The sequence below is a fragment of the Nyctibius grandis genome, chromosome 19, assembly GCF_013368605.1.
Source record: "Nyctibius grandis isolate bNycGra1 chromosome 19, bNycGra1.pri, whole genome shotgun sequence".
Taxonomy (NCBI): domain Eukaryota; kingdom Metazoa; phylum Chordata; class Aves; order Nyctibiiformes; family Nyctibiidae; genus Nyctibius; species Nyctibius grandis.
The window spans coordinates 9137949-9163996 of NC_090676.1; the positions used below are offsets into that span (position 1 = coordinate 9137949).

Here is a 26048-nt window from a genome sequence, read left to right on the forward strand (position 1 = left end):
TAAACATGGTAAAACAGTTTTGACAAGAACATATCCAACAAATAAATGAGGAGGAGTTTTGTTAAATAGCTTAACCCAATTACAAAGTTAGAACAGATTTGGTAATTACGAATACATCTTGAAATATACGATTCCATTTTTTTAAGTTTCATTAATACAATATAGCTTCCCCTGGAAGCAAGCAAATATATTTTAATACCTTATAACATTGAGCTTTCTTAGCCATCATACTTCATTTATATGTGCATCTTTGTGAATTCCAAGATTATCAATCTTACCTAATCCCAGGCCCATGAACTCTTCCCCTCCAGATGCATAGCCTTTAATGCTTCCTTCCCTTTCACGCCCAGAGCCAGATAAATACCGAGTTTTCACTCCAGTTCCTATAAGTTGTGCTAGTTCCAGCTGGCTGATACATTTCAAGATCTAAAACCAAAAACATTTAAACATTGTGTTTCTGGGCACCATCACATTTTTATTCCTAACATATATTTATATTTAATATTTATAACCACAGGTTCTCTAACCTTTAAAACAACTTTGACAATGATAAAGTTTTGATGTAGCTGAAACATTAACAATACAAGTGGAAATAAAGTTGAGTGATTCATTCAAGATCCCCAGCTGCCATGAATCATTCCAATAAGAGAAAAAGTAAACAGTACCCAAAAATCTAACTTGGGGGTCCAATTACTTTTTAGAGTAGGAAAGTACTTTTTATTACTTCTCACATCATCAACTTCCAAAACTATAAACAACTTGAAGTTGATCTTCTAGAGAGTTCATTGTCCCGGCGAGATGAAAAGACTGAATTACTGCAGCTACCACTTTGAATAATCATGTTCCAACGTAGAGAGTGAAAATGCCAAAGCTGTGCCTTGCCATCAGCACAAAATTGACTGTCTGTTCTTTCTTACTCTCCCACTGCAACATCCCTTGGACTGGCACAAGCATTTGTGAGGATATGCTGTAAGCCAGGTCCAAGTAACTTGTCAGCTAGAATATCTTTTGGCTCATATTATTAAGTAGCCAAAGACTAGTGCCAGAGAACATAATGCAGCAGGAATGCCCCTTTTAGCATCAGCACAGGCTTAGATCTGATTAAAAGAGCTCCTGGAAAATATGCTTTAAGAAAATACATATGATGCGGATAGCCTTACCTTACCTATCCCCCACCAAGTTATTTTAGCCCTACTTTTTCCACGTGATTGTGGTGTACATGTTGCCAAACACCGCACAGACAAGTCTAGTCCTGTGAGCTAGAATATTTTTGTTTATGTGAACAAGAATACAATAGTTTCTGTGCAGAATTCTCTGAAGTCAAATGAGATTTTTAATATGGTTTAAATTCCACATCAAAAGCACCCAAAAAAATTACAGTATTGGTCACACAGTGTCTACAGGGTCTGCTAAAAAAAAAATGCAGTGCATTATCTTTTATATATACATACACACATATATATATATTAAAAAAAATTAACAAAATAATGCACTTAATCCACATTTTAAAGACAGTTCTCATACATGCTCGGAGCTAAATTCAGTTACTAAAGACTGAAAGGAGTAGAAGAAAAAAATCCTGCAAGTTTTCAAAGGACAATGCAGTTGCACTGTTTAAACTAATCAAGACTTGCCTCATGCCAAGAGTTCCCAAGATAGTTGCCATCTGTGTGAGCGACTGTAATAAGTGTCTTAATGGTATCTATGTTCTTCTGTTTCATTTCTGTAATACTGGAACTGGCGGTCAACAAGGAAAACCGAGCAAGGGCCTGTACATAAGCATCTCGTTCAAGCTATGAGACAGAAAAACAAGCATCATAATCAAGTTAATCAAGTCCCTGAAGAGCTAGATAAAGCTACTTGTCCAGCATGAGTACACAATTTTCCTTCTATGTATAGCTGGCACTATTAGAGTACTTTCCAGCTGAAGGAGAGTAGGATGCCAGTTAGCAAAAGCTCTTAATAGAGGACTCAGCAATAAAAGGAAAGCAGAGTTGAAGAAAAGCTGGATGATATCAAGATCTTAAAACAAACTAAAACAAGACAGTAATATTTCATTTTACCATTTCAAGAAAGCAGATGAGACACTTCATTTTCTATGTATAAGGTGTAATTTTTCATCTGCTTCCCAGAGCCTACACTGCCCTTTGCAAGCCCCATGCTAAGTCTCATACAAACCTGCATTCCAAAGATACAGGCTATTCTAATTGCACAGCGTATTCCTTCCAAACAAAGGGATGCTACTTCGGTGTCATCACAGTTCTGCAAGCCAACGCTGTAAGCCGCCAGCAATGGAGTCCATACAAGCTGAGGAAAAGGAAGAAACTAAGTTCAGAAGTCTATTATAATGCTAGCCCAAAACACTAAGTAACTGAAACCAAATATATCCAAAGAGTCCACCTGTTGTGTTACCTAATTCTTCAGAGTTCAAGGAGAACTTCACACTCACTTTGAACATGGGTCTGACATGATCCAGATGAGTGGCACTGGTAAAAGGAGCCTTTGCGTGGCTTACTGCCTCCATGAGGGCTTTCGCTGTTTTAGCCATTTGTTCCATCTCCAGGTTGTACAACAACCTCCGCTGCTTCTCATTAGCTACACCTACGGGAATACCACAGAGTTGCATTGGTTTCTTTTTCACAAGTGCATATTCCATGTTTTCACACTGAGCATCACAAAATATTAAACAAAGGCATTGCAAGTCAAATCTAAAGATAAAAATCTTCCAGAATGTTAGAGTTCAGGAGGCTGTCATGGGTTGCAAGCAAGGAACTCCAGCACTAAAACCCACACCCCAACTTAAGACTCTATTCCATTCAAAATAACTAATTCAGCCCTTTATTATATGCCACATGTTATGACCTAATCATCGGAAGTCAGACAGGCATACTCTATTAAGTTACTCTGCCTGTAAAAATGGATGGAAAATCCTTCCTCTTCTTTGGCTGACATCATCAAAACAAAACTAGTCCTCACCAACTTGATAAATTAATAATTTAGTGTTTCTTTATCCTTATACTTAAGGTTGCAACTTCAATTTTCAAGCAAATTAATTTCATTCCTATTTTGATCTAGGAAATCTGCAAACAGCACAAAAAACACTGAAAAAAACACTATGCTGAAGATTCAGAATTCACTAATTTGATTTAAATTAACACCAGCCATTCTGAGTAAAAGCAGAGTACAGCTGGGGATACTGGTTTATAGTGTACCCTACACACAGAAGTCCTCATTTGGTCTAGGTGAGGATAGATCATAACAAACTCTCTGATCTCTCTCTTTTTCAAACATTATCACAAGGACTGTGGCACTTACCAGCCTCTGAACTATGAAATGCAACTGATACGGAGACAAAAAACCCAACCCAAAACAAAAACCCACCTATTGTCTAGCACATAAAAACAAGAAGGTAACTTGCAAAGTAAGTGCCACCTTCAGTTATTCTACCGTTTCCCCCTCACACTTCTATTTAAAAAAAAAAACCCAAACCTAGTTTCTAGTGCCTCTCTGCAATGGTGCCAGATGCACTGACACAGCTATGTTTCCATCACAGAAGTAGCAGTATTAACTGAGACACTTTCATACCAAGTATCTATATTAGCCATTCTAAATCTAATTTATGTATTGCACAAAAAAGTTTTCAAAAAGGGATCTGAACTCCACTATGCCATCCTGAAAGCTACTGCAATAGTTCAAGAGCATTGTGGTCTTTCCAGTTTCCAGTTCCTTCTTACTTGGTTTACTACACTTGGTTGTAATTGCGTATTCTTTTGTCTCTTTCATTGCAATTTTCTTTCCTTCTATTTCTTCATAGATTGTGGATAAATACTCTACTGGCAGGTCTTTACTGTCATTGATTCCTCGATTCATTTTAATGTATTGCTCCTTTGTCATTTTATTTTTTACCTGTGAAAAAGAATGGAAGTTGGATATCAGATTTTGAATGCAAGTTCCAGGGAAATCTGAACTTCTACAAGTTTGTTTTTTTAATTTCTACCTGTGGACTGTGCAAGTCTGTAGTCAGCATTATAATAGAGTATGCCAAAACATAGGCAGTGTCAGCACTAGCAAACAGTGTTTGCCTAAGGGAGGAAAACAAAAACAAAACAGGTTTTTAGAGCCCCAACTCCTCAATCCATTAGCTCTATTTCTACACATGAGAAAAATACCCAGAAGTCCTATACATTCAACCAAAGAGCTAACAGAGCCTAAAATTAGTCTTTAGAAACGCATGAAGCCTCAAGTGTTTTAAAATGCAGATAAAAAGGGAAAAAATATAAAAGCATCTTCTTCACAATGGTGAAAACTAGCAATGACTGGAATTTTCAAGTACATTCCCAAAAGATTATACATTATCCTTCTGTGGGTAATCCTACAAAAGGTAAAGGACAGCTTATTTTTCACTCCCAGGGTTTCATAAAGAATTATATAAAAGCAACCCACTGATGCACCAACTGGACTAAGGAATGGGAACCAATTAAGCCTGAACACGTAGCTAAACTTCAATGCTAGTTTATTGCGTCAGAAACAATTGCAACATTGCCTCCTTGATGTCAACTAACATATACACATCTTGTTCAACGCCTAATGGGCAAGTAAAAACGTGTAACATCTTTTTAGCTATTTATGCCATGTATTTTTAATTTTAGCAATTGCTACTGCTCATTACTGTTGTTTACACTTGACTGATCTACATTTGTTTAAAAACAGAACAGCTAACACAGAGACAATTTAACATACTTAGGGCTTCCCTCTTCCAATAGTTTCTTTCTAGCAAGTATTTGGGATTTAACGAAATGCCAGCATCAGTATACTTCCTATCTAAAGTTTCCATTTTGCCTAGCTGCTGAAGTGGTTCAGCACCAATATTAGCAACAAGATCTGCTCCTCACATAAGCCTGTAGAAATTCCTGACCTGGTATGAGTGTGAGTTGCACCTTGGCCCTAAGGGCCACAAACGATGCAGTCATTCTTCAGGCACTTATCCAATACAAAGCTTTTGAATTACCGTTGGTTGCATTCAATATATCTAGCAGCAAACTTCTCCATTAGTCTATCAATCTTCTGGGCTTCACCTGGCAGACGAAAACCTTCCAGAAATATACGTAGAGCGGAGACAAAGTCTTTTCCACAGAAATCAAGCTGGTCTACATAGGCATACATCACCTCCTTGTTAAACTTGTTGCTTTCCCCAAGAAATTCCCCTACTTGAGTCTAAAAACACAAGAGACAGTTATTACTGTGTAATCCAACTGCCAGCTTTGCAAGAAAGTTTATAGTACAAGAATTGCACAGCTGTTGGTTTTGAAAGACTGATACGCTTAACTGAGCAGGCAGAGCAACCGTTAGAGGGATGACAAGAAACCAGTGTCATTAGAAATGCCTTTAGTCTGCATATTCTTGCTTCCCAAGGCAGGATCTGCATTACTGTGGAGCCATGGAAAGCTGAACTGCCCAATTTCACATGCAGTAGAGAATACCTTGCCACTGCAGTGCATGATATTCCTTTGCTGGCAATATACTGCTAATGCAAATATAGATAAAATGCACGTTCCCATTTACGGGGAATCCCTTCAGCACTTCATTGTAAACACAGCCACTTTACTAAAAAGCCTGAGACAGCAAGTAAATAGAAAGTTGCACTGGTATGAAGTACCTTCATTAGAACCCTTACACTTTCAGTTATTAATGAAATACAACTAAAGAGAGAGTGCATAGAGACATCAGAAAACAGGGGAGAAGATGATAGAGGTGAAAGTATTAATTATCTTATGTTGCATGTAGTCTTACAGAACAGAGGCGTTCTTCTTGGTGCAAAAATTGTGCAATGTCCTCTGCTGTAGCGCCAAGCATTCCCTGCTCCTGTAGATACTGTATTCCTCTCTTTGGTTTTTTATTAAACCTATTCAGACAAAAACATGAGGAAATTGAGACGTACAATTTAAAAATATCACAGCCTATAAAATTTAGTTTTACAGAGCCCTTCTAAACCAGAGTCTGTGCTGTAGCTCTACATCTTTTTTTCTAGTCAGAAAAACATCAAAGAATGTGCGACAAATATATTAACTATACCATACCACAAGCTACATCTTATAAGGTACATTCAGTCACTTGATAAGCTTAAAAGTTATTGCTGGAAAACTCACTTAAAAACTGACCCTTTTGAAATATTAAAAATTAGAGAATTTCCATGAAGTGTTGAAAATGTTGCTGTTCAAGACCTTTTTATAGCATTTACAGACATAAAGATCTTGAAATTAATGAAAAAGTAAAGCACAGCTGGACAATGATGAATTCTCCAAACCTTATTTCAATAAAAGACAACAAATGGTGTAAGAGCTGTAAGACAACATTAAGCCTTCTTGCTCAAATCAATTTCTAAGCATACACACACTTCCCTCTCTTGTGTGGCTGAACAACCACAAAGGAAAGCTGTGAAACCACCCTCCACTCCACCCAAGGTTTTACTGAATTCCTTTTAACTACAACAGCCTCCAGCGTTGGCTTTTGACAACAGCAGGCAAAAGTCTTCAGCATTAAGATCAATTTGTAAGTGTCCCTACAGGTTTGACTGTGTAAGACCATAAGAAACAATATGGTTGTACACATAGGTTTTTTTTTTTTACTAGTGAACTTTTAGTTTCCTGTCATACTGGACTTACAGTTCTATTCCATGTTCAATTATTTCCTTTTGTTGCTTGATGACTTCAAATTGCTCAGGATCATCTGGGACAGCAGTCTGGGTACCAACACTTCCAACTCCTGACGACACAGTGGAGTCCAAAGAACTGACACTACTCCGTCTCCCTCCACTTTCAAGGCACTTACCTTCAGCCATTTCTTGTTCAGATAGTTTATATGAACCTATTTATAAGCAGGGCGAGACTTAAGTTATTCTGTTCAGTCAAAAGCTTTTAGTTACAAAACTTTTTAGTAGAAATTTATGAGTCAATATTCTTATTTTATCACATGCTTTTTGGCAGTCTACACTACATGAAGATGCTATATTGATGCAATTCTAAAATAATGCAACAAAAGGCAGAAAAGCAGCAGCAGCTATAAAGAAATTTTTGCAATTCAACTCAGTAACCACAAGATTTGTCACATGTCTTGTTCTACATAAGCCAGCTTTTATAGTGTAGACAATGGCCTGGCTAAAACTCTTCAACAGAACCTGGTTATTTGAACCAGACACTTGGAGAGTCGGTTACTGCAATAGCATTAACCATTGTTTGTTAAATACTTCATTTGTATAAACAAATCCTTATGTATAAACCTAGCATCCACACTTCTGAATAGCTTCTAAACACTGAATAAACACAGGGACTAACTTTATTAAACAAATTAGTCTCTCCATAAGGAAACAATCTTACCCAAGCTAGCCTGATGATTGGGGTTCACATAAAGGTCTTTGCTCCATTCTACCATACATTTTAAAATAGAAACCAAGCATTCAAGTCCTTTTTTCCTCAGGCTTAGTTCCTGAAAAAAACCCAAAACAACAAAACCAAACCAATACACATATATCCACAATTTTTTAGAAGGCACAACATTACACCATTCCAATCTTAGAAAGTTCGTCAGTTAAGGGGTAATCTATTGGTTATACAAAGCTTCTGCCCCTTGAATATTTAAGTTGGATACATCTGGGCCAAAAGCAACCATAACCAGACTGACACCAGGACACATTCCAGCTGCTTTAAGCAGATGGTCTACTGACAACTGATGAGTACAACCAAGGGGCAATACACACCAAATCGTCAACACAGCCCCTTTGTCGTATGAATGATTATGACCATCCAGTAAGCCTCTACTCTGTCAGGTCTCTCCACAAGCAAGGTAAGCGTCTCACTACCTTAGCTGTACAGTAAGCAGTTCTATTCAAAATCCAAAACAAATGTGTCCTGGTTTTTACTTCCATTTTCTGGTTGAAGAACCACAGGAAAAAAAATAAAGAAAGAATAAATCAAGCAAGCATTGATACAATCCTAATCAAAAGTGTGAGGTGCACTCAGTTCTGAGACCAGCACTGGCACCAAGTTCACTTCAGCCCTGAAAGCTATTAGGCTGGGCTAGAAAAACAGTGCTGTAGGACCAGGCCAATGTCAGAAAGATCTGGACTTGCTGAAAGCAGTCTGTACTCCGTCCTCCCTCTAAGGACTGGGAAAGCATAATTTTAAAAATAAAATACTTGTGGTGGAGATATGACACAAAGTTTGTGCAACGCAAACACAAGATGAAGGTACTGCTGGGTCATAAGCCCCAGAAGGAAAGTCATTTGAGTAAGGCAGAGGAAGGCTCACTTGATTCTCTCTCCCATGGCAGTCCAACAAAAGAACACAGAACAAGCCTAGTGTTACAGTGCAAATATGCAGCAAAATCACCAAGTAAATTAATTGTACTGCTTCAGAATCCAATTCTGAATTAGCTAACTAATAAAAAGTAAGTAACATCAGTAGGTTACAGACAACACGATCACTGACAGTATCAATAACGATGCAGAGACAGCACCTTTTATGAAAAAATATCTTCAAAGCTGTTTTTCTTACCTGTAAAGGCGTCATTCCCAACTCATGCCCACTCCGTCCCTGTGCGATTTTGGACAAATCATTTACAAGGCGCTCAAATATATTGGCAGCGTTTAAATCACAGTCATAGTTAACATAAATATCCACTACACACTGGGCATCTTGAAAATAAGAGAAAGTGCAAGTATTAGGATTCAGTCTAATAGCATTTTTAAAAGGAATCAGCCAGTTGGAGCAGGCAATTGGGATGAATCCAGACATTTAATCCAAGCACTATGGGATCAAATTCAATTTTTCCCACTTAAACATTGTATGTGGCATTTGACTTCAAAATAATTTTCATCAGCTGCCAGAAGAAGTGACTGCTTTTCACAACAACGGAAATACCTGCACAAATTCTAGTCAAAGTCTGAATCACCATCCATTTGTGTTCAAAGGAGCTTGAAGAAGTCTCTAGAATATTCAGGAAGATCTCTTTGAAGAACACCTGCAAAATAAATGAGGTAAAGGACTTGATGATCTGAAACTTATTAGAACCATGTCAAATGTACAAATTCATTTCTATTCAGTAATTTCTCTTGAAGACTATCGTTTCATGCATATTAGAATTTGAATACAGTAGCAATACACTAGTTTAGTAAGCAAACAAAACTAAGACATTAACTTCTAAGTTCAAGCTGTCTTTTTATCATTGCAGTATTTTTATTTGAAATCTAGAGCATCATACAAATGATAGATAAAAAGTCTCTCACCTCAATCTGCATTTTTAAGTGGGTCTTAAAATTTGAAAGCAGCGTGAGAAAGATGGCAAGAGAGAGCTCAAATACATCAGGAACAGAAGAGACTCCATTTTTAGATAACGCTACACAAAGATATTGCTTGATTGCATTGATGAACATTTCGTGTGTCCTGAAAATTGGACCAGCATTCTGCAGTACCGAGAGAAGAAGCTGGAGAGACACTATCTTAGAACGCAATTCATGGGATCTAGAAAAAATTCAACATTAAATATATTTTTATCGTATTTCTGAATACATACTTGTATTCAACATGAGCACTATAGCACTTCTTCCACATCAAGAAGAAATGACTGCTATTTTAATTCATTTCAATGCAGGGGGCAGGAGGGGTAGAAATCAGCCTGCAAGTGATTTTGGACAACATCTACCATCTTTGTCTGGAGATTTTCCAGGAGTATTAACGTCTCAGACTAGGACAACAGATGCAGCTCAGTGCTACTAAGACACATTCCCCCACTCCCCCATCAAAAGCTTCACAAATACTATAGTCAAGGCCACTTCAACTGACAAGATTAATAAGCCCATTACACAAAAAAACCCTCATGTATTAATTTTTTTAATAATTTGAAGCAAGTTCCAACCCTGGATTCATCGAGCTAACTGAAACAAGGGCCTGACAGGTGAATTTTGAATACCTGCTTTACTATACAGCAGCTACTTAGCTGTCTCCAAAAGCTACCTGAAGAGGACAGTATAATAAATACAGTCTCATTACTTGGGATCTGGTGGTCCATCACCAAGTGGTTTCATGGACAGCTTGCACAACGACCTGAACACAAGGAAGGCATCCTTTTGTAGAACATGGGAAAATTTGGCAGCAGCTTGATGTCCAGATACATCTGTTTCCTTGAGAGCAAGAAACACAACATTAGATCCTCAGTGAGACAAAGGAACAGAGCAATTAGGAAGATTCCACAGCCCCTCTGAGAATTAGCTACAGATTAAAAAAAAACAGTACATTTGGCAAAGTTTAAACTAAGCCTAAACAGGACTACAAGTGATCTGGATCTTTTCACACATGTTGACTGACTCTTCCCCTCTGCCCCCACCCTGTATTAAACTACAACTAACAATCAATTTTAGAACAGTTGTTTTCAATATCTACTTAAATTGCAGTTGCTGCTTCTTTTTCAAACCTGAGCAGGACACATACATTAAAGCTTCTGTCCCTTCCCTCCCCAAAATCCCACTGTATTAGTTGGCAAGATAAAAACATTTTTACTTTCCTAAATATACGTTAGCATCCAGTGAAGTTATTTACCAGATTATCAGTGGAGGAAACTGATTGCCCATCATCTGGAATCCCATTTGTTTGTACATTTTCAATACTAGAGCCAGAAAGAGCAGTATCTGCAGTTTCTAATGCAGCTAGAGCCTTAACTGTTTCTGTTACATGCTTTTCTTCAGCCACTAAAGGGGAAAAAGGAAAACATTAAAATCACCCACTGAGCTTTTTTATCCCATGACTTTGTGAAGCTCTACAACCAACTGGTACAGAAGCAGCTCTGGTAAACTAGAAAGTTTCTCAGCTACCAGCAAAATAATAATATTGTGACACAATAAAAACCTGTTCTTACTGCCTTAGTAGGTGTTCTTAACAGATACTTAGGAACAAAAAATAACTTCTATGCTTTTACAAAGACAGCAATAAAAGTTTGGCAATACACGTGCATCTGTGTTACTTTCAAAGATTTTGCTACCTTTCACAGCTGACTCGACCACATCTTCCAAGATGCCTTTAACAATTTCCCTTTCTCCATCAGTTTTTTCCTCTAATGAAACACACAAAGAGATAATTTTGAATTTAGTACTTTTGTTTAGGATGAAGATTAAAAGGAGAAACATGACAGAGACAGAAGGGTTAAAAATTATAGATTTTTCTTTAATAGTCCTCCACTAAAGCCATTTCCAAGAAGTCATACAAAAATACTCACTGATGTTATTCCATTATTTAAATCAAAGCATCGATATTTTTAATGCAGTGATTTTGTCATTTGTATTTATCAATGGTTACAGACTTTTAGTTTGGAATATCCTACATTCCTAATTTGGATACAGTATATGCTTATGATAAGGTCTTCATAATACACATTATTTTTTTTAACACAGGACTTCAATTACCTCAAAGCCATTCCGTCACTCCCCATGTACTGTGATTATTCTCTTCCTTTCCTTCCCTTCCCCTTTCTCAACCTAATCAAGTCAAATTCCATCATAATTCTATATATACAAACTTATATATAGTTTTACTAGAATTCTAGGGAAACCATGAGCCTTTCTTCAATGGTTATGAAGTTGAAGACACAAGCTAAGGATAGCCTGTATACTCTGAGTAGCTACTGCAAAAATGCAAGCATGATTGGAGCCAATAACCCCAGTCACTTCTCCCCAAAATAGCCTAAAAGAGCATTTTCCAATAGAAACATTGTAACTGAAAGCCATAGACACAACCTATTCTTGTTCACCTGATGCTGAAAGAATCAGATCCCGCTCCAGCTTCAGGTCTCCGTTTTCCGCCCTCTCAGGCTCACCGTTCGTTAATTCCACACTCACAGGAGCGGTGGGTTTGCCTTCCTGATAGCTGTGCTTTAACTGACCCATCTTCGGAGACCTGGTCACCACTTGAATTGCAGGAGACTCAGATTTTTGCCGATTCATTTTTTCTACTTCTCTGGATTCCTGTATCTTGAAAAATCAATAGGAAAAAGTTAATTTAAGGCACAAAACATGATAAGGGAAAACAGATATCTATGATGACTGATGTTTGTTTGTGAATTCACATGTTAACAAGAAAGGAACAGTGAAAATATAATCATTTGTCCAGTCAAATGAAAAAGATTCACTTCAAGCTTATTTTAAAAGCATCCTATCATTTGTTTATAGCCAATTTGGCAGAAACTACAGTGTGAAACCTTGTTATCAGCAATAAGCTTCATATTTTATGTTTAACCAGTCAGTATGCTTCACTGCAGGATTTGACAGGTTTTTTTTAAAACAAATCAATTGATATCCAACTACAATGAGAGACCCATTAAAAATAACAATAAAAAGTTTTCTGTTCATTTGTTAAGCCTAAACATTTGAGGTGAGCAAAAGTAATAGTTACATACAGCTTGATTTTCCATCCGTGTAAAAATGACATTTAACATCTGCGTAAGGGTAGCTTTGGCAGTTGTCTGATTAATAAGATTTTTACTGGCCAGATAGATGTTGTAACAGGTTCTAACAGTCTGAAGAATTGTTCCTTCATGAATTTCTATATACGGAGATGTTACTGCAGTGAGAAGAGCCTGAAAGAGTCCATAACACAGTAAAAATGAAATCCGAGTAAGCAGTCAGCAATACACTTCATGCAGGTCTTCCATAATAATCAGTTTGTATGAAACACATATATCTGTTTATAAGATGTTATAGAGAACTTCAGTTCTTACCATTTCTTTGACATTTCCAATCAAAGAAAATTTAACCGAACTTCCACATATCTCTCTTCTCTCCTGAGCTGTTAAAGTGTTTTATCACAACTAGTTTTGCACTAAGGGAGATATTCCACCTCCAAATGAAGCAGTTATCATTATATTCTATAGCTTCATTTCTGTCAAAGAGCCAAGTGGTCTACACTGCCATCACATTAGATCACTAGAAGGTTCACCAACTTCTAACCTCAGCTACGTTTGCCCAAGTAGATTTCAGAACCAGAACACACACCACTGGTACTACCATGCGTTGTTGAGAACACATACTGCAGATATCTCTGGAAAAATGGACATGAGAGCAGACAGGCTAGAGCAGCAGGCCATGATACCGCATCACAGTTACAGTGCCTTCAGTTGAAGGCTGACAGCAATTCATTGGCCTAATGAATGTGGGTATTACTAGCCTAGAAGATGAACATCAAACTGTCTGCAAGATAAAGTATCTAGCCCATGGCTCATCCCAGAAAGACAGACAAACATTTATAAAGTATTCCCTTACGTTCTGCTTCGCGACAAGGAAATCATTTCACATACCAATTCTGACCTGGTGACAGCCTCCCTGAACTCCATGACACAATCTAACAGTGTAAGAAGTGCAGAAACTGGGTCCTAAGTAGTGCTTTGCATTATTTTTTTCCAGTTACAAAATGAAAGACAGAGAAAGCAAATTTATATTGCACCAAAATGAACCAAATAAAATACCTTAATTATCTGCAGTTGTACTCCTTCATCTGTTTGAGGACCTTGAAAGCAATTGCAAATGGTTTCAACTATTCGGTCAATCAGTCGTTTTCCAGGAGCTCCACTGTCTGGAGCATTGCCAGTGATATGTCCGTATGCAATGAGTTTCTAGGTAGAAAGAATGCAGGTTAGACAACCATATACTCTTAAGTAAAATACAGTTAAGTACAGCATAAAAAGGGGGTTTTAGACAGCACACCTCACTTAACCAGTTTTAACAGAAAAATTTAACACCATCAATAGTCTGGCTACCAAATACTTGGACTGTTCACACATCTAGACAAAACAGACTTAGTGAGTGATACACCAGCTTTTTCCACCCAGACCATTTCTTCCTACCTTAACCAGACAAAATTTTTGAACATCAATCTTTGTACCTATTCACAACAGAAAAGTTCTGCCCAAGTGGTTAGCTGAGATTAAATTGCATTTGTTTATTCTGTACAAATCTAAGAAGGAACAAGGTAGAAAGATTCCAGAGTCTGACCTCCCATCACATCAGCACTACAAGAAACACTATAGTAAATATTCCTTTTAGAGCACCACAGGTGAAACATCTTTATTGAATAATGTAAGTATTCATGAGCTTCAATAAAGGCTTGCTTCACTATAAAACAACACACACATTTCCGACTTTGACAAGACGCACTTTCAGCCCAGTCTGATGATAACCTCTCTTGCATGGTTCATGCACCTAGGTATCCATAGTGGTATCTGCACAGCTGTATGCACTCAGGACAGCATTACTTCTTCACTCTAAGAATACCAACAGCGCACAAGATTTCTGTAACCGCACGTTTCTCCATTTCACTCTGTCCAAGTTTGAACAGAACACCTACCTGTAAACAATCCAGTGAAGTACTGACAATGCGTGGAGACTTTGACTGGCAGGCCAGTTCAAACGGAAGGAAATATTTATCCGCTTCAATGAAGTTTGCCTTTGGTGGAGCAGCAGTGCCTTCTCTAGGTCAGATAAGAAGAGTTATTATTTGTTCTAAACACGTATATCACAGAAGACTACACTTCCTCCTTTTCTAAATTTAAAGCTGAATGGTATACAGCAGCATACAAATGTAATGCAAGTTTCTCTCACACATACTTTCTTAAAGGAAGTTCAGTTTTCGTTAAAAATCACACAAAAACCACTTTACATTTATTTATATTGCATCTGATCTTTTTCATATATTCTTCAACTTAACTCTTCCCTTGCTACACTCCAACACCGTCCCACCACCTACAATACTGGGGAAGTCCTACACAACGTAAATGATAAATCTATCAAAGTTATTCTGAATTAATTAAACAGGGCCCATATGAGGTATACTAAGCAAATGGAAACACTTTTAGGGGCTTATTTTAAACCCTGTCACAGTGCTGGAAAAGTGTTTTAAAATCTGGATTTAAGTAATATTCAAATATATTAAACTACCTTGATCTAGGTAGTTAAGAGCATATACTATCAGAGGGTTCCTACTGCTCTTTATGATTTCCTGTCAGATTATATTAAGTCCAGTAAGAGGCAGTGAAAAACCAGCACCTTTTAGAAGTTCTGCAATTTTTTCACAGTGAAATTCAGAGGCAGTTATGGCTTGAGTACCCATAGCCACAAACATTGTGTAACTGGAAGACATGGGCCATATGTTTTTGGCAGAAAGGTGTGTAACTGGGTATTCACAAACTCATTGCCGTGATGTATATACACTCTTACATTTACACTACCAAATTGTTTCACTTGCTGTTTTCACGCATAGTTTTACAGCAATTAATAATTTACCTTTGCTTTTCCAGCTCATTTTTTATTTCATCTGGAAGAAAAAAAAAATAAAAGCATTTAACACACAACATAGTTATTATCAATAACACAAATAAGGAAAACATAATAAGGCAAAGCCATTTCAAACTAGACATCTTACACTTCAGTATTTGCTATTCCTTTCCTGCAACATCTTCAGCTTCAGAGGTCATAGAAAGTTATACCATTTATTGGGAGGCATATCTCTCAGTTTCTACATGAAAAAGCTAGTTTTTCCAAACATTTGTAACAAAAGATATCTTCAGAAAACACAGGCATAGTATGCAATTTTTATTCAAGAGTAAGTCTACATCATAGAGAGCTCAGGCCTGCAGAAGTCTTTAAGCCATGGCATAAATCATCAGTTCAATGCATCTGACCTTCCTGTTAACTACAATGCTAGTTAGTCTGCTTTTGTTAAGCCTCACAATATGACGTCAGCTGAACAAACAAACTCCCAAGAGATAAGAAACCTTAAACGCATGCTGTCATTTTGCCAGCAGAGCTTGGTGGTTTTTGTTTTTTTGTTTTTTTTTTTTTTAAGTTACACTTTTAGGGAGCAATTCGTAAAATTAAATACAGGGGGGGAAAAAGTTCCTCTCATTTCTCTTGTATAGAGCAGCAAATCCCAAAGATCTTAGTATGGCTTTTTGAAGATTTCTGATGTATCACCATGATGCACAATACAGACCAGAACTGCACTACACCAGACACAGCATAAGCGCACACTGTGAACACTGACATAAACCATCAGAAATAGCACACACGGTCAGGCTGCACAGCTACAATCATTTGTAACATCACATGGAATCCTGCCCACCCCACCCTGTATAATGTGCCTGCAAATTATCACACCTACAAAACTTGTTTCAATTGCAAAGTTATCAGAAATGGATCATTCACTCAGTACTTGTTCTCCACCACTCTGGAGAGGCACCATTGTTTGGGATTAGATATTCACAGTTCAGATGATTTCAGTGCTGTCTGTGAACCTCAATAACATCTTCTGGCTCAGAAGCATCAATACACGAAACATACTAACAAACAGGACTGCAACAAACACATTTTACAGGTTTTTGCAGTCCTACTGCTCAATGAACGTTATAAGAATTAAGCCTGGCAGAGTATGCCTATTTTGTAACATTACTACCTCTATTTTATATGGAAAATGGAAGCAAAATGCAGAGGAAACCTGTATAACTACAAGCTGCGAGTGATAAGCTACATGGAAGACTGGGACTTGCTATTCTATCTGCCATATTCTCTCATTAATGAAAGTCAGTCTGACACCCATTAGCAATAAATGATGTAACAAGAACTGAAGTAAACATTATCCACCCTATAGTCAACAACAGAACAGACAACAGAAAAACTGAAGAGTCCCAGGCCCACAATGCATCATGGCTCTGCTCGGAAGCCCTGCATTTTCTAACCAAGTCCATCATGCAAACAACCACATCCAGTAGTTCTAAAGGAGAGACAATTTTCACTTGCCAGTACTGCACAAGCCAGCGGCAAGGCAACGAGCTGAGCCAAGCGCATAGCCCCAGCACCTGGGATTTCAGAATTAGAAGTAACTTTGTAGCTCTGTGACAGTGTAAACCCAGCATCGTCATCCCCTAATACTTCAGGCTTCAACTGGTAAGGAGAGTCAACAGATTGAAGACCATTAATAAGGAATAACCAAGGTTTCCCGTGCCAAACAGACAGACAATGTAAATCTTAACACAGTACCACTTCTTGGGTCCTCTTAATTTTATTAATTTCCTCATCTTTAACACCACATTATGATCCACAGAGCTACTGAGAATAACATGCACTGAAGGACCCACCAATTTATTGTATCTCTATTTAGAGCCGTCTTATTATTAGAGCAGCATATTCCTGGCACCTACAGGAACTGGTTGCTTAAAACAGAGTTTTCTGGGTAGCTTTACACATTCAGAACGCTTAGTCCTGCCTCCAGGTCTTGGCAGAGAAAGGCCTATTTTAGCTAAGCCAGGGTGGTCAGCTGTAGCACAGTTAATGCTGTATTTCAGGCACCCTGTAGAACTAGGGTTTACAGGGTTTTTTTTTTTAATGATTCTGAAAACTCAACACTCTCTGAACTAAGTTTATTTTTCCCAAGCAGAAAGACTGCCCAAGTTAGCCAAGTGATCCTCCTTGCACTAAAATGATAATTTGTCTAGTTTGGAAATAAAAGGCTTCCTTGATTTGACAGTGTTTTGGTCAAGTCAGACTAGACACCTTTCGAATACTCATAGGTACTTCTATGAGCTATAGAAAGCTATTTTACATATAAAAGAATCGCTGCAATTTTTTTTCCCATTGGCAGAGCAATAAAGTGAATATCAGACATAAAGAAAATAAAAAAACATATTTGATACATTGAGCTCAATGAATGTGAGTTTTCTTTAGGGGCCTTCTTGTTTGCACACTTACCCACTTTGCACTCCTCCTCAGCAGCTGCTACTTCAGAAGTTGTGGACAAGCCTAACTTTTCGTGATCTTTGAGCTGAAACTGAAACCTATTTAGGGTCCACTAGTCCAGCCAGCCTATTACTCTAAATTTGTCTCAGTTTATCCAGTTCACTTTTGGCATCCTTCTTCACATTGCACCCAGCTGCCGGCAGAAGGAAAGCTGAAGGTCATACACCACATCTTCATTCTGACATACTATTTTGTGGGAGATGGACAGGGAAGGCTTGTGGAGGGGTACCTTGGAGGAGGGGAAGGGGTCCAAAATAAAAATTCCTCACCTTAAATTGTTTGTTAAAGAAAAGTTCAAACTACAGTAGGAGTATTATAGCAATGAGTCCACCCAAGAAAGCAAACAGGTTATTTTGTAAAATTCAATACTACACAAGAAAAAAGGTTCCATTGTTAGGATATGTTATTCTCAGCTACAGAAGTGCTCACTTCCACATTTAGGGTATAACCAAGTAATGCTGTTTTTTTTCCAAATCTCCATATCCTACAGAAATAATTTTTCTTTGAAAGAGATCACTTTCCCCCCATATGGTTTGTTAGCAAAGCAGCATAGCAAAAAGAAGTTTTGAATCAAAACTTCAAAGATTTTAGCCTTAAGGAGACGTGATCATACCCATCTTTACTGATAGTTCTATTAGATCTTGCCTTGGAAAAATATGTAAGAATAGTGTCCCATATTAGAGCAACGACAATTTCACTCTCAGAAAGAGTCCATAAATTAAAAAAAAACAAAAACAACCTTTAACCAAGCCCTGACCAAGTTCCCCACAATTTTATTGTATAAAGGCTTTTCTAAAGCCATATAAAAACATCTGCACCACAACAGTATTTTAATACACAATGCTGGCAGAAAAGAATAGATGAAAGCACAAAAGCAAGTTACAGGCATGCCTCTGATACTGATTGCATCAAAATAGTTTGGAAATCTCCACATTTGAAGCGCTCGTTTGGTGGTCTGACCACCAAAAGTGAGTGAAACAGAAACCGTTGCCCAACTGAAGTCTGTTGCCAAGCCCCAACCAGGCACAGCCACCTTCCAGAAACCTACTGCCACTGTCACTCTCCTCTTCCAGTCACAGGATTAAGTGGCACAGCTCAATTCCCTTCCACAGCTACAGAACACAATACGAATTTTGGTCAATGTCTGGTCATCACAGCACAACACTGACCCCTCAACTTGGTGCTTTCGGTACTAGAGCTACCTGCTACCTTCAAGGCCAGAATGTATCGGCATACATCACACCTACTTCAGTCAGAAACATCTCCAACTCTGGGCACTACGCGTGCTGCCCGCTCAGCACCAGCCTTTCAGCATTCCTACCAGGCAACACAACTGGAACAACAAGCAAGGCCTTGCAGCAGTTTCTTCCAGAGCTTCTGGTCATAATAAAAGCAGGGTGAAGCTCATGCTGGTAATAACTCCTGTTCTATATTAGATGGATGGTTTGAGTTTGCTTCTATTGAAAACTATATATTAAAATGGAGGAAATAATTGCCTGCCTGCAATTAGATGCATGCTATGTTAATGTACAGTCCAGTTTGTCTCGGTGCAAGCAAGCTAGTTCCTGTGCAGAAAATGGCATAGCTTGTGCTAGCACAAGGACACAAGCAATGTCTTTCCATAGCTTGTCAGAACACCAGACAGCAGTGCCAATACAAACACATGGAGCAGCAGCAAAAGCTTCCCTCCCCCCAACACGGTAAAATCTACTGCATTGCCCAATTCCAGGCTGCCTTAAACTTAAATCAAAAAAATCAACACCCTGCATTTATTGATTCTGTCAATCTAGAGAGAACCCTTTAGAAAAGGCTGCCACAACAAAGCAAGACTACCTCCTCTTTGCCCAGCATTCTCAAAACATGCTAGCCAAGAGGCTACTAAACTAAGAAATGCAAACTCATTTTAGACATCTGTCATTCATACCAAGGGACTTCTTAAACACGCAACTAGATCCCTAAGTGAAGGCACGGTTTAAGAGATTTTTTTAAAAACTCATTAAGAAGCTAACTAAACAAATTCTGTTGTTTACAAAGCTCAAAGATACGTACGTGGAGGTGCCTAGGCAATCAAATAAGGTCACATAACCAGGCTGACTGCACAGTATGTCATTAAAAACAGTCCTAATAGGGCCAAAAGTAATAGTTTATATGAGAGACTCAGGTGCACAATGAGCATTAGACCAATATGAACTGCTGGGATGTATACTCTCTGTGTTCTACTGTAAATTTTTCAGGATAGAGATTTATTTCAGTAGATTGACTAAGAACCATGTGTACCTAGAGCTCCATGTAAACGCTTATTAAGCAACTATTTTTATACAATACACTGGCTGTCTCTTGAAAACAAGTTTTCTTAAAAACACAGTTTTCTGAAGCAGAGCAGAACAGCTTCTCTGTTTAAAACCCTCCATTTCTCCCAGTCTCTTCTAGGGCTTACTGGCACTAAGAGAACAGGATACAACTGTTACACCTACTGATGAAGCAAGAGACTGAATGAAGGAATCCATTCAAACTCTGCTTATTCAACGTTAACACTGTGTATTTCAAAGGAGTAGGTGGACAGAGCAAAAAAAACCAACCAAACAAAAAACAACACAAAAAAAAAAAATATCAAAAAATCCTACTGGGAACTGGTTTTGTTCCTTTTCTTCCACACTTCTTGTGTTTATATTCTATTTGAGCCTCTGTTACTTCGCATTTCTACAGAGTCATTAAGATATTTTGCAGTCCAAAACTGCACAGTGTTAGTGCAGTGAAAGGTATGTTACTGGGAAAGGAAGAGAAAAAAAGGTAAGAACAGTTGAAGATTAGAATGATTAAAACGATTAGAACAGATTAAAATTAGAATGAAAGAATACCTATATTTCCTATATAAGAATGACAGCAATTTTCAGTAGTAATTTACCTAAGTTCTCAGGAGTTGAACACATTTAAAACAATAAAGAACTCATGTAAAAGAAAACAAGAGCATCATTCCCACAGTTAGAAATATATTCCTCTGTCTCACCAAACAAAAATTTAAAGCACATGCAATTAACAGAAACACTACTGCAGTAACACTACAGCAGAAATTGTAGAAATAGTTGCAGGATAATTTATATCAGGTAGTTCTAGAATACATCTGTTCCTCGCTATTTAGAAAAAGGACGTATCATAGACTTCCCTAGAACCAAGAGCAGGTATCATTTACATATGACTCGTGCCTGTGTTGACTGGTTTATAAATGGTACAACACGTCAAGGCTCCATTAAAAAGACCATTGTATAAATAAGACAGCACAGCAAATGGAATTTAGTAAGAGGTAGAAAGGGATTATTCAAAGTATGACTTGGAGAAAAGAAAAAAAAGAAGACAACAGCTGACACAATTACCAGTTCCATAAATTTAACTGTACATTTCTCGCAAACTGAATTAATTATACTCAGAGTTAACTGGACTTTTTTATTATTATTATTAAAAACACTGAAGCTTCTTTCATTTGTAACAGTTTGTATAGATTATGAAGTTTGGCCTGAATTCCTCAGACTGCAAGTAATGTTCTTCCCACATTTCCTAGCGTATTTACTTCTGCACAGGGCTTGATAGTTAACCTGACACTTTTGAAATTGAAGTCATAGTCTTATTTAATGTAAAGTATAAGCTTAATTAAACTTAAGTAAATGTAAATAAAACTGATTTTTCCATTTGTGTAAAAAAGAGCTTAACCTAAACAGAATAAAGTTGGGGGGAAAAAGAAAAATCACATGTTAAAAGAAACCACATTCACATTCGCAACTTAAAATGATGCAGCAACATTCACCCAATATAACATAAATCCTTTAGTACAAGGCCCTACTAGGGCAGGACAGTTGGGCAACAGAAGGTTATCTTTTCATGCTGACCTCTGCTTCAGTCCAGGAAAGCACATGGACCTTTTTTCCAAGTAAGATTAGCAAAAAAAGATCCATCATCACAGTACCCCTCCCCCAAAATCATCATCTCTGATGTGCCAGTAAACATAAAGACCTTCACTAGTAATCTTTCAAGAAAGTTCCCTTTCTCACCCTCTAAATATATTCACATAGCAGAAAAACAGGTTCCTAGTCATGTAAATGGGCTGGGTGCATGTCAGGGGAGTTAGGGAAGAAATCAGGAAAAGGAAGTAAGTAGAAAAAGTAGCCTCTATCTGCTAGGGCACGTGTGTTGTACTATTACTCACAATGCCAACTTTAAATAATAATAAAAAATACTCTTCTATCTGGTTACCCTTCACTGGAAATACCATCACTACAATTAGCTCCTACAAATTTCTTGAAGGTGGGGGAAGGAAGATAAGAATGACAGCTGTTTTTCAAGCCTGCTTTCACCATGCATGTGACAGAACGTGCATCTGCCCAGTTTCCTTACATACTCAACCTGTCTTCTGTTCTGGACACGGTAAACGTCCCCTAATTAAAGGAAAAATATTGGTGCAATGCAACCAAAACTGTAAGAGATATGTCACTTTTGCAGAGTAAGAAAGGCCACAGAGAACTCCAACTGTAAGAGCTATACTGCTTTACCCAGTAAATTTTTTCCCCTTCAAGATACACTGTATGTTTTCAGAACTTTACCACAGAGACCTATATAATCAATTTGTACTTGCAGGAGATTTCAGGACCTGTCCACCAACCTCACAAAAAGTATTTTCAGTTCTGCAAGACACCACAGACATTGTATGTATTTGGCTACACTGCCAACAGCTTTTAGCCAGTCCAACCATGAGCTGGAGATGTCAGCAGACTACCAGCCCTGGAAGATTTGAGACTCTACAAGTCGAGGGCCTTAAACAGCCTGTTTCCTAGTTTAAAAGTTTATAATCAACTTTCTCGAAATTGGTTCTAAAGTGACAAGCCCAAATCCCTTCTGTCTCGTATCGAGTCCAGAACTCAATAAAACAGATGTTTGGGGGTTTTCCCCTCCTATTTGCACGTCTCGTATCAGAGAGAGAACTTTCCCCCGGCTCCAAAGTCCCGAGCTCAGCCGGAGCCCCGGCCGGCAGCCCCGCAGCCGGGACCGGGACTCTCCCGCAGCCCGCCGGGGAGCCGGCGCGGCAGAGGGCACCCCCCGGCGCGGGGGGCGGTAACACCGCCAGCTGCCCCGCCGGACCGGGCGAGCAGAGACCCCCCCCGCCACCGCCAGCGGTGCCTCTGTCACCCTCAGGCCGGGGAACGGTCGCGGCTCCCAGCCCGGCGCCCAGCGGAGTCCCGCGGGCCGGGCCGGGCCGGGCCGGGCCGGGCCGGGCCGGGCCGGGCCGGGCCGGGCCGGGCGGACTCACCCAGCGCCACCTGGCAGGCTCTCCGCAGCTGTCCGTGCGGGGGCCGCTTCGCCTCCTTCTCTGCTAGGATCTTCTCCAGGGCCCGCGACACAAACATGCTCTTGGTGCGGGCGTCCTGCTCGCGGGCCGGGGGCTCCATGGCGGGGCAGGCAGAGGGTCGCCGGGGCCGGCGCTCAGAGCCTGCGGCCGCGCCGCAGCCCCATCATCCGGAAGAGACGCACCTCCCTCAGCGGCCGCCACCGCGCCACCGCCACGGCGCCGCCATATTGGCACCGTCACGTGACTCGGGCTACCCCCCCCCGCCTCCCCGCGATGACCTCCGACCCCTGCCGCGGTGCCGACGGTGACAGGCGGCGGGGGCGGGCGGGGCTTGCGGAGGGGGCGGGGCCCGGGGCGGTGTGCTGCCCTCCCGGGGCGGGAGCCGCCGTCCTGGCGATGTCACCGCACCTCGCTGCTGGAGAGCGAACCATGAGCTGTAATAAATTAAATTAACGCCACCTCCCCGCAGCTTCGGGCTATTTATGGCGATCAGTGCGCGTACAAACGCGCCTCTGTGCGGGTGTCTGCAGGCGGGGCCTGCCCTGCATCGCCAGCTTCCCCAGGCAGCGGGGCTCCTCCCGGCTGTCTTAACTGGCCCCTTTTCTTGCCCCTACACTTTGTGGGGCAAAACCCGACTAACTTCCTTGCTGTAATGCAAAACGCTTACATGGAAAATGGTCTGTTGGGTCTCAGGTATTAATTTCAATGTCAGTAAGAATCGCAAGCACAGTTACTGCTGCAAATATTTGTATTGATTACATTAAAATTAACTATTACACGTTAATATAATACTCATTTTTATAGTGCTTCTGATCTAACCATCTCAACATTTGCATTATCACTGTTAACTTTCACAGAATGAGTCCTGTAAAGAGGCACTGAGAAAGTACACGTGTGAAAGACCCAGACGAAGTCATACATTAAAGAAGAATCACTAAAAATTAAATTTCAAGTCCCAGAAATTTAGTCTCCTCTTAAAACCTTATGTCCAGTTGTGTCTTCCCCCTTTACGCTTTGGCCTATGAGGGTACCTTATACCCAAAATCAAACTCTGGACTCTTTGAAAGCCAGTATTATCTTTGGAAATAATCTGTAATTTACTCCATTGACACTCTCCACCATAATGTGGCAGCCATCACGGGGACACAGTACTTGCTTCTATGCCATTCCACAATGGACTTAATCAAATCAAGATGACCACATCTAATTGAGAATACAGGGGCACACTAGATTGCCTAGATGATAGTAATTTTATTTCCTTATTTGCCAAGCAACAGGACTCTAAAATGGCATTAATGGATCCTTAGCATCAAGTTGTCAAGAGCTGCAGTTTTTGTCCTAGAAACCACTAAGAAAGGCTCCAAACCCAAACACTCGTGCAAAGTATTACATTAGTATTATTTCACAAGGAAAATGACAGGTACTTTGTGATCACCTCTACTGTCCAGAGGTTTATGTGGACTCGTTCACACAGAGCTGAGGACTCCCACTTGTATGGAAAAATATGAATTAGAGTATGGGAAATCAGAAATTATAACAAAGCTAGATCAGAAGCAGGGAAAGGCCTCTATCTGGAAAAAATTTTTAAGGTTTGTCAGTATCTGGGTTTTGGGTTTTCCTTGGAGATCAGCAGTTCAAGTATGGGTGTGATAGGAGTGTGATTTCATGGCTCGTCATTAAATCACAATTTATCAGGGTGTAACTGCCTCAAAAAACTGCTAGTTACATCTGTTCTCTTGGCAGTAATAGTATGTTCTGCCTCTTCTGCTACCAGAAAATGTACCATGTAATAAAGGTGAGTCACTGTTGGAAGGTTAAAGTCCTCCTGAGAGTTTGTCAGGTGAAGCTGTCATAAGGCAACTGACTTAACTTTCCTCTATATTAAGTGAATAATGTACGTTCAGAACGAATGTCTGTTCCAAGTCGGAATCACAGAAATGCGAGGCTGGGAAGCACTTCAATAGCTCATTTAGTCCATGTCCAAGCACAAGGCAGAATGTTGCCTCTTCATGAAAAGCTCTAACAGAGCTATTTTTCAATAGCTTTTCAGTTAGTTGCCGCTATGTTTCACTAACTATCCAATTAGGAAATTCTTCCTAGTATCTGGTCTGGATGTTAACTGCTATCCATTAGCAGATGGAAGGACTCTATTATCATGGTGATGGGAATATCAGAAAAATAGAGACAAATAATGTAGAAATCAGGGTATGAAATGATTTTTTAAAAATGACATTTCCAGATTGTGACTACAGTTTCAGTTTTGTTTTCTACTGAAAGTGTCTTACAGTCTGGTTCTTCCTGTATTTTGTTTGAATTTCTGGTCTCCTATACAAAAGACATTCATTCCTGTTATATAGATGTGCTGATTTCCTTTTCTTGTAGCCTCAGTTACATAATTGTTTTTACACTAAGAGTAGACTTCATCCTCCAGCTTTGTGCTGATACTTTGTGTATTAATGTCATTGCACAATACCATGAAACCATGTAATGTATGTTTCTTTAGTAGTGACTAACTCCATTAAATATTTAGAAAAATGCATATGATTTCAGAATGCTGAAGTAGATCATATTTTTTCCTGGTGTTTTCCTAGCAGGATTTAGTATGCTACTATTTTTAAATAGTATCAGCTGTGTAATTATGTTACATATTTGCTATTTATTTTTACAGTATGTTACACATCTAAAAGTGTTGGGTATTAAGCCATTACACGCTCTAGTATTTTGTATGGGGTATCCAGTTCCATGAGATATTTCATAATATCCTTTGGGCTTGTGAACATCTTAAGGTTTTAAATCCTATTTGTATATCTTTGTATGCCTGCGTGTGCCTTTGTGTGCCATTTCTGAATAAACCACTTTGGGTATCAGTGGGTTGACAGACGGTTTACA

The 26048-nt window shown here is 39.2% G+C and overlaps 1 protein-coding gene across 1 annotated transcript in view; it reads right to left on the reverse strand.

The window, feature by feature from the left end:
* The window catches only part of ARFGEF2 (ADP ribosylation factor guanine nucleotide exchange factor 2), a 35351-nt gene extending 11966 nt beyond the window's left edge, over positions 1-23385 (reverse strand). Inside the window, exons 1-22 of the mRNA XM_068416338.1 lie at positions 23121-23385; positions 15317-15347; positions 14382-14505; positions 13504-13650; positions 12439-12618; positions 11794-12013; positions 11029-11100; positions 10590-10738; positions 10044-10174; positions 9281-9515; positions 8916-9015; positions 8550-8689; positions 7374-7482; positions 6663-6864; positions 5791-5902; positions 5009-5214; positions 3998-4082; positions 3735-3906; positions 2450-2601; positions 2179-2307; positions 1635-1793; positions 279-426 (exon numbers count right to left, since the gene is read on the reverse strand). Of these exons, the coding sequence (XP_068272439.1) occupies positions 279-426; positions 1635-1793; positions 2179-2307; positions 2450-2601; positions 3735-3906; positions 3998-4082; positions 5009-5214; positions 5791-5902; positions 6663-6864; positions 7374-7482; positions 8550-8689; positions 8916-9015; positions 9281-9515; positions 10044-10174; positions 10590-10738; positions 11029-11100; positions 11794-12013; positions 12439-12618; positions 13504-13650; positions 14382-14505; positions 15317-15347; positions 23121-23259 (3142 nt within the window). The 5' untranslated portion in view covers positions 23260-23385. The remainder of the gene's footprint in view (positions 1-278; positions 427-1634; positions 1794-2178; positions 2308-2449; positions 2602-3734; positions 3907-3997; positions 4083-5008; positions 5215-5790; positions 5903-6662; positions 6865-7373; positions 7483-8549; positions 8690-8915; positions 9016-9280; positions 9516-10043; positions 10175-10589; positions 10739-11028; positions 11101-11793; positions 12014-12438; positions 12619-13503; positions 13651-14381; positions 14506-15316; positions 15348-23120) is intronic.
* Positions 23386-26048: the final 2663 nt, after the last annotated feature.